The sequence below is a fragment of the Gossypium hirsutum genome, chromosome A02, assembly GCF_007990345.1.
Source record: "Gossypium hirsutum isolate 1008001.06 chromosome A02, Gossypium_hirsutum_v2.1, whole genome shotgun sequence".
NCBI lineage: Eukaryota > Viridiplantae > Streptophyta > Magnoliopsida > Malvales > Malvaceae > Gossypium > Gossypium hirsutum.
Window position 1 is genome coordinate 96,495,256 of NC_053425.1, and position 9,383 is coordinate 96,504,638.

General features: G+C 33.4%; 1 protein-coding gene and 2 long non-coding RNA genes across 4 annotated transcripts; 2 read left to right on the top strand and 1 right to left on the bottom strand.

Moving 5' to 3' along the window:
• Nucleotides 1–265: 265 nt before the first annotated feature.
• On the bottom strand, nt 266–3,849 carry LOC107951746 (uncharacterized). The gene is made up of 2 exons (XR_001698573.1): nt 3,667–3,849; nt 266–724 (listed from the first exon to the last, which is right to left on the bottom strand). It is a non-coding gene; the product is annotated as an uncharacterized lncRNA (long non-coding RNA).
• On the top strand, nt 420–4,113 carry LOC107951745 (uncharacterized). Of its 2 annotated transcripts, none has more exons than XR_001698571.2 (2): nt 420–3,422; nt 3,858–4,113. It is a non-coding gene; the product is annotated as an uncharacterized lncRNA (long non-coding RNA). The 2 variants fall into 2 exon arrangements; XR_001698572.2 differs by having other exon boundaries at nt 3,861–4,113.
• Nucleotides 4,114–5,644: 1,531 nt separating this feature from the next.
• Nucleotides 5,645–7,555, top strand: LOC107951744 (putative disease resistance protein RGA3). Its single transcript, XM_016886883.2, has one exon. It carries the CDS (start codon nt 5,645–5,647, stop codon nt 7,553–7,555), a length of 1,911 nt encoding a protein of 636 aa, XP_016742372.1.
• Nucleotides 7,556–9,383: the final 1,828 nt, after the last annotated feature.

Here is a 9,383-nt window from a genome sequence, read left to right on the forward strand (position 1 = left end):
CTTGTTGGACCTTAGCTAGCTGCTCTTGCATTTGCATTTGTAGCTTGTCTTGCATTTCTTTTTGAAGTTGTTCGAGTCTTTCCAACCTTTGATCCATATCTTTGGTCCTTTTCCGTGTGCTGTAAAGATGCTTAGTCATTTGACTTTTATCAGTTCCCAGGTTAACTGAAATAATTTTACCTAATTAGGGTCTTTTTGTGAGAGTTCAATGAAAATAATGCAATACGATGCGGATGCATGGGATGAATGCAAAGAAAAAGAGGCGTTAATTGTAAATTCAATTCCATTTGAACAACTTTTCTAGAAAACAAATTTCTTTACATAAAACAGATTACATAGACGGTATTGCCCTCATAGTCCAGGTAAAGACACCGCTCTTTTCTTCACATCCAGATGTTACGGTCGAGTCTTGCGAATTTTCCAAAAGATGTCCCTATTCTCCTTTTTGCTTTATCCAGGCTGCAACCTACTATTCACCTATCCCCGCAATGATCCTTAGCTCCTTTAAGAAAGTTGACGTGACGGCTCTCGAACAATCTTTATTATCTTAAATTCTTGGCCAAAGAAACATAGTTGCGTAATCCTTCACGAACTATCTGCTTTCTCTCGTTGTGCTTATTTGGACCATATTCGGGCGATCGTATTATAATCTATTTTATCAAGAAATCCATTTTCCATGAAAGACTCTCCGTTTAGCAACCGAATATGAATCAACACCCCCTTTCTATGACGATGAAATGCAATGCAGTCATAGACAAAACAAAGCACGTTAGTACAAGAGAGAGAAAAAAACAATATAGAACGCCTATCTTGATGACCTAGAATTTAGCGTTGCTCTACCTAGGACAGGCTCCTAGGCCTCTCTATATGTGGTTCAGTTCTAAAGAAAGGGTATCTGAACTAGCAGATTCCGCAATCCTCACCTATTATAGGCTCATATGGATCGAGTTTAGTTCAGGGGAATACATTTCCCTATGGCTATGCAGAGATGAAAATCTCACGAAGACATAGGTACGGATGTATCCTGGAAGTAATCCACTAGCCCATGCGGAGGTGAAAACCTCACGTAGACATAGTTTCTTACTCTCACTTAAAAGGTGTGACCACAACGGTCATGCAATACAATGCGAGACTCAGTCCACACAATCATAAGGATCACAAACAAATGCAACAAAAGAATCGTGATTTTCGAATCAAATTTTCAAGTTTCGACAAAAGGACAGAAAATAATCAATTTTACGACTTGACTCTCTTATAGTCCCCAGTGGAATCGCCAAGCTGTTGAAACCATTTTTAAAATTTTGAAAAAACGGGGATCGACTTTAAAGCGAAATGTGGAGTCGCCACCAATCCTTTTTGTTTAGGTGTGATCGGATCACCTAATAACATATTTTATTAAAATATTAATTTTGGCCTACGAAATAAAAAAAAAATGGGTTTGGGAGCCGGTTACATACGAGGAAGGATTAGCACCCTCGTTACGCCCAAAATTGGTACCTAATTGATTAAATAATGTCCTTATGTCTAAAATTAAAAAAGATTTTGAAATACGGTTTCTTTTAAAACATTTGAAAAACTCGAATTGGATGTTAAAATTCTCTTGCTACGAAGGAATAAAATATCACATCCAGTACGTTAGGACATGCCCTTTTAAACCCTCGAAGCCAAAATCGACTCTTGATCTTCAAAAATCAGGCATTGAAAATTACAAAAGGATATTCAGTTATTTGGTCCAACGAAGAACCGAAATCCAGCACGTTAGGGAACGATTTCTTGGTTTTCCAAACACAGAGCATTGCCTTATCTTGAAGTTAAGAAGACACAAGCGAAATCTTAAAAGAACGTTTGGTTATTTAGTCAAATGGAAAATCGAAACCCAACACGCTAGGGCACGATTTCTCGAATTTTCAAACATTAAACATTGCCTTTATTTTGAGAAATTTTCAAATAGGGGTGATTATAAAAACAGAATAAAAACAGACTTGAGATACACTTATTTAATTTGCTTGAAATAAAAATGAAATGATCAATTTTGGACAAGTCACTAGAATTTAAATCACAATGCAATAATAAGAAGTATTAGCATAGTATCGAGTATGAAATAATATGTGAGTTCAACATTACACAAACGAATAGCAGTGATAACAATACGAACATACAATTCGAAATACACAAAACGATAATCTCACAATTCTATTTTAAGAACTAACATTAATAATCAAAGACTAATGAATTAAAAGTCATATATAACAATTTAAAAATACAAAGCAAATTGAAATAGAATAAAAATAATTCAAAAATGATAACAAATGAATTCAAAAAATATAATGTGAGGAAGGAATTTGAAAATCAATAAAATACAAAATGATTCAAAAATAGACGATATATCACAAAATTTAAGATAATATATAAGTTTAAAATAAACAATATATATAAAAACTTAAAATAGATAATATATGAAATAATTTGAAATGATATAAAATAAAACAATTTAAAATAAACATTATATAAAACAATTTAAAATACTGTGTAAAAACTTGTAATAAATAAATAAAATGCAAATTTGAAAAAATAAATCTATATATAAAAAATAATAATTAAATAAACAAATAAATAAATATTAAATAAATCAATTTAATAACATGAAAATAATAGTAGTAACACAAATGATAATAATCAATATATCAAATATAATAATAATAGTAATAATAATGTTGAAATAATTAATTTTAATAATATAAAAATAATGATAATAATACAATAATAATAAGATTGAAAATAATAATAATAATAAATTAATAAAAACATAAGTAACAATGAAATTCACCAAATAAAGAAATGAATAATCTATTTAGTGTGAAAGAATGAAGAAATAAATAAAAAAAGGTGAAAATATGGAAATTAAGTGGCCCAGGATTCAATTGCAATCTGGGCAGCATTGGGGTGAATTTTCAAAAATAAAAAAACATGTTCGATTAAGGGACCAAAATGAAACACGCGCAAAAGTACGCGGATCGAAATGGGAATACTCCCGCACCATTGAAACAGCGCCGTTTTAACAAGTACCAAAACGTAACTGAAATAAAACATTAGGCAAAATTTAAAAGATGTAACCATGAATTGATTTGAAAGGACCAGAAAGGAGGAGGGACCATTTGCACAATTTTCTCTGAGAGTAGAAACACGCGGATCCTTTCCCCCTTGAATGGCGCCGTTTCATTAGTTGTTAAAGCTGAAAAAAAATTTCTTTGAAAAAGTTATCTGTCATTTTCTAATGAATAGCCATTATCCCTACTAGGGTTTCTGCCTCTCAAAGGCTACCCTTCAATGCTCGCTACACCACCACATTTGGTGGCCAACGCGTAAAACATGGCCTAGATCTGACAACGGAGGAGAACTCCGACCATGATCACGAAGGTTAGGTAAGCGTTCCTTTCTTTCCTTTTTATTTTTATTTTTACACATTAACAACAATAGAAGAAGATAAAAATAAAAAATAAAAGATCTAGATGAAAACAACTTTAAATCTGCTTTAAAAAATAAGAGGGATAGATCTATGAAAACGAAAAGGGTTTCAATACTCCCTTTTATTTTTTTGCAATCAGAAAGCAAATCTACACTTGAAATCAAACGAAAGCAAGATAAATTGAAAAAAATAAACTCAACCTTCTGCTAAATTTATTTGATTTCTCTGTATTCCAATATGCATGTGTATCCTCCCCTTTCTTTCTTTAGAATCGGCCTTATATAACCGAAAAAATGAACAAAAAATGAAATTACAATATCATTTTTATATTTTCTATTATTTCTTTGCTATTGAATTTCTTGTTTTTTTGTCGTTTTTTGGCTTCTTCTAGCAGGTTCTACTGACGTGGGGAGTGCCGTATGGAGGAAGAGGACATAGTGACGTGGGGCCGTTTGTGGGAGCTGCGACTCAAGGGGTAACCTAGGGTTTTTGCCGAAAATTGGCTTGGTGTTTTAGGCCGTTTGGGTTAATTGGATGTAATGGAATTTTGGGTTAAATTTTATTATTGGGCTTGGATTAATTTTGGTGTTTTGAAATGCTGTTGTAAATGGACATTGGATCCTTTAAATAATTTAGTTTATTATTTATTTTTTGTTTTATTTTGTGTATGAGCCCAGGCGAAATGGGCTTTCTACACCAATTTGTGAAAAAATAAAATAAAATAAAATAAAGAACACAAAAATTTTTATGTGGAAACCCTTTTGGGAAAAAATCACGGGCAGAGGAGAAAAAAATACTATGTCGAATTCGAATTATTATAAGAGGAATAGACTATGTCTATTTATAGGCTTGTAAAGCCTTATTCTAGTAAGACTGAAACATCTTATTCTAATCAATATAGAATAGATGGAGTTTAATAAGGTTTAAAAAAATCTTATTCTAAAATAAAATAAGTGTAGTTCTATATGAATTTTACTTTTATTTTATTTTACCAGTGTATTTTATTTAAATAAGGATTCGGGACATCAAGGTTGAAATTTTAAAATTCAAAAAGTAAAAGCACTAAAAATAATCAAATTGGAGAATAAGAACTAAATCCAAAGCTTAAGTATAATATAAAACTAATAGCGAACTAAATCCAAAGCTTAAGTATAATATAAAACTAATAGCAAAATTTCATCTAACCGATTGTATCATTTGGGTGAAGATAAAAAAATTAAAAATCAAAAAATTTAAAGATTAAACTTAATCAAATTAAAGTATAGAAATTAAATAAACAATTTATATATATTACATGGTCTAATAACAAAATTGTATAAAATATTAGAGTGAGAGATTGTACGTGACAACCATAATTAACATAAAAAATCAAATAGGTGTACATTAGCTACTGACTATATAATTATTAATAATGGTTAGAGGCACCGTTATACCAACGAAAAGAAATAGTCAAACGCACCGGACATTCGTAAATTTAAAATTCTATTCTATGTTCATACATGTTTTTAAATTTAATCTTTTAATTCACAAAATTAAATGTCCATTATTCTCTTCATTTTCGATCACTCTCTTCCTTACTTGATTCCATTAATAACCCATCATCACAGAAATTAGACGTATTCCCCCGTTCCCAGCGGTCATGGCTTAATACTTTGCCTTCAACATAACTGAAAACGTCCTTTCTAAACTAACCAAAATTGCCTATCAAGAAATCAGCCTAGGTTGGGATGTTCACAGGGACCTTGAAAAGCTTCAAAAGACTTTAACTACTATTAAACCTGTGCTTTTAGATGCTGAACTAAAACAGGTTGATGACAATCATCTCCGGGTTTGGCTACAAGAGTTGAAGGATGCTTGTTACGATGCAGAAGATGTATTAGATGAGTTCGAAATTCAAGCATTGAGGAAGCAGCTTCTGAAACAGAGGAGCATTGGTAAGAAGGTAAGCTATTTCTTTTCAAGCTCAAACCCACTTGCTTTTCGATTTAAGATGGCCCATAAGATTAAACAACTCAAATCAGAGATTTCATGAGATTGCTGCTTTGAAAAATAATTTTCATCTCGTTCAGAGACATGTTGGCCCCAAGGCACAGCCTGCGCTCGGAGAGGGAGACCCACTCCTTTGTGCAGAAATCAGAGGTAATTGGCAGAGATGATGAGAAATGAAGAATTGTAAAGATGTTGACGCAGGATGATCCAGCTGATGAGGAAGACATACCCGTCCTTCCCATAGTTGGAATTGGAGGCATGGGAAAAACGGCCCTTGCCAAACTGGTTTTCAATTATGAAGCTGTGGATGCTCACTTTGAGTTGAAACTGTGGGTGTGTGTTTCCTATGATTTTGATCTGAAACGATTAGTAGTAAAAGCCATTAAAGCCGGAAAAGGTGGTGATGGAGACCTTGGAAGCATGTATTTGGAGCAATTACAGAAGGCCTTGCGATATTCCTTGAATGCTAAAAGGTATTTGCTTGTTTTAGATGATGTGTGGAGCGAGGATAATAGAAAATGGATGGAACTGAAACAGTTGTTTGCAGGAGGAGCTGTCGGAAGCAAAATTGTAGTCACCCCTCGGAGTAACCAAGTTGCAAAGATCTCAGGCACAATCTCCCAACACCATTTGGAAGCTTTTCCGTACGACAAATCTTTATCTTTGTTTCTGAAATTCGCTTTCAAGAAAGGTGAAGAAAAACAACATCCAAACCTTGAGGAAATTGGAGAAGAAATTGTTAAGAAATGCAAAGGGGTTCCTCTAATATTGAAAACATTGGGAAGTTCACTTTTCTCCAAAACTTCAGAGCAGGAGTGGAAAGTTTTTAAAGATAGTGAGACGTGGGAATTAATGGAAAAGGAAAATCAAATATTTTCAATTCTGAAACTAACTTACGATCAACTGTCTCCTCAGCTGAAGCAATGTGTTGCTTATTGCTCACTCTATCCAAAGGATACTGATTTTATAAGCTTTGGTCTAATCCAATTTTGGATGGCACTTGGTCTTCTTGAATCCTCCCATAAAAATGAAAATCCCGAATATATTGGTAAGCGGTATTTGAATGACCTGCTGCCACGATCTTTCTTTCAAGATTATGATTTGGCATTTTTCTTTGATGCATTCAAAATTCATGATCTTTTACATGATATTGCATTATCAGTGGCAAAGAGTGAGTGTTGTATAGTCAACACTTTTGAGCAAAATATTGCCACAGGGATCCGACATGTATGCCTTACTAACTCTGATTCTTCCGAGGAAAATGCTTCCAAATTCCTTGGTAAATTAGGGCATTTGCGTACGCTTAGGCTTCCAAATTTGAGAAACGGTCCAACCAGCGAATCCTTTATTGAAAAATGTTTGAAGAGGTTCCAACATTTGCGAATGCTTGATCTTTCTGGGTCTACTCTCGAGCTATTGCCCAGATGGATTGTTAATTTGAAGCATTTAAGATTTCTCGACATTTCCAACTGTCCCAACATCAAGAAACTTCTCAACTCCATTTGTAAGTTGCAAAATTTGCAGACTCTGTTTTTAGATGGTTGTGACCAAATTGAAGAGTTGCCTAAGAATATCAGGTACATGATCAGTCTCAGATTTTTGTTATTAGCTACAAAACAACGAGATCTTCATGGTCATGGATTACAACACTTGAAATCCCTTCGAGTTTTAGCTATTTATGGCTGTGAAAATCTGGAGTATTTGTTTGATGGGATTCAGAAGCTCACATCTCTTCATACAGTATGGATTGTTGATTGCAAAAAATTGGTACCACTACCACATGGCTTGAAATACGTAGCTGCATTACAATCTCTAGTTATTGGGGCTTGCGAAAAGCTTGATTTGAGTACGGGACAGGGACTCAAAGAGAAAGAAGATTATAATGAAGAATACCTCGTTGATACATGTTTCAGCCTTCAATCATTGTACATCGCAGATTTGCCAAAGTTGAAGGCTCTACCCCAATGGCTTTTACGGGGATCCGCCAACACTTTAAAGAACTTAATCATTACAGGATGTGAGAACCTCACAACTTTAGCAGAGTGGCACAATCTCACATCACTTGAAAAACTTGAGATCAAGTGTTGCCCAAAATTATGAACTCTACCAAAAACCATGAAACGCTTCAAACAATTGAAGATTGAAGATTGTATTCTTTTTAGTCAAAGATGCCAACAAGAAATCGGAGAGGATTGGCCCAAGGTTGCTCATGCCTCTCGTGTAGTTTTGGATGGCAATACAATTACAGCTCCAGATTATTGATCAATCCAACCCCATGATTCTCTGTAAAATGATATTTATTTCAATTTCCATTCCTCCATTTCATTTATATTTTTACTTAAGAACACCATATTACAATGACCTTGTTTAATGTTGTTTTACAATTCATATTTGGGTTCATGACTATCTCTTCCAATAAGATTGCGTCCAAGATTTGAACATCCATTCTTCCCTTGGAATGTAATGTGTCTTACAACTACACCCAACTCTTGTTAGTCGATACTCCAATCTTGTTAATTAGACTACAATAATAAATAAATAAATAAATAAATAAATAAAGCTTTTCAATGTAAAAAACTACAATAGCAAATATATATGTTATATTTTTAGAAAGTCAAATTCAAATTCCCTTTATGGTGTGTTTAGACATCACAAAGTAATCGGTCTCTTGTAATTACAAGGAATTATAATTTCCTAGATGTGTATGGTTGGAAAAGTAATGCAAGCATCAAGGCCCAACAAAACAGATCATGGATGTGATGGGCTTTCTCTACCTTAAGGCACAATAATGAGGTCGAAGGTGAAGCAAATCAAGGCAAGACTAGACAAGAGTATCCAAGACTTCATCATGAAAGCCTTACATGCACATATGAGGAAAAAAAATCAATATTCACTTTCTTGTTTTCAAAAAAATCAAGAAACCAACTATTGATCCAATTCTGTTATTTTTTATGTTTTCAAGAATAAAAAAAATTCAAGATTTGAAATCTCAAAATTCTTGGTCCAAGAAATCAAATCTTGAAACTTGTGTGCAATGGATCACACTTCTGAACTTGAACGAGACCAATCTTGTAACCAATAGATCACAAGTTATGTTCATAAAATCAACCCATTGGGACGTCCATAAGCCCATGATGATGTTTTATGAAGGACTTAATTGAAAATTTGGCCAAACATGTGAAAGTTGCCCATTTGTAACTTACTTTAATATTTTAGTCCAATTTTAATTCAATAAATGAATCACCATGTACATTCGCCCCAAGTATGCCCATTGGCATGCCTTGGATGAATTTCCTTAATCCACCACACTTAGAAATATTTTTCATATTTTATTTATGTTAGTAGTTAGAGTGTTTAGTTGGCATGTGCATTGGCACTTTGTTGGCATGTTTATTTATACCCTAGTTTTAAGCTTTGATATTCATCCTTTGGGGCAAAAGTTTAAAAAGTGCAAAATTTGAGTTCTAATTACCAGCTAAGGACCTCTAATTTAAAATCTCATAGCAATTGGATACCTTTAACAAGTAGAACTCAACTTTTGCACTTTTTAAAGCTTTGATATTCATATTTTATAGCCCGATTTTGGGGCTACTCAACTTTGGCACTTTTTACAAATTAGACAATTTGTTAAGTTAGTAGACAAAAATGGACATGGTGAGATAAAATTTTAAAGTTTGGCAAAAAAGGTATTTTGGTTATTTGGTAAATGAAAGAATAAAAAGGGAAAATAAAGCCAAAATTTGTCCATCTTCTCCAACCCTTGGCCGAAATTTTCAAGCTCTCCATAGCTAGGGTTTTTGCCATCTTTGAAGCTTGATTGTAAGTACATCCTGGCCCCGTCTTTAATGCTCTTTACATTTTTTAAGTCGTATTCACCTGATCTTCCCATTTCTACCATTTTTTTGAAGTAGGGTTCATGTTTAAAAAT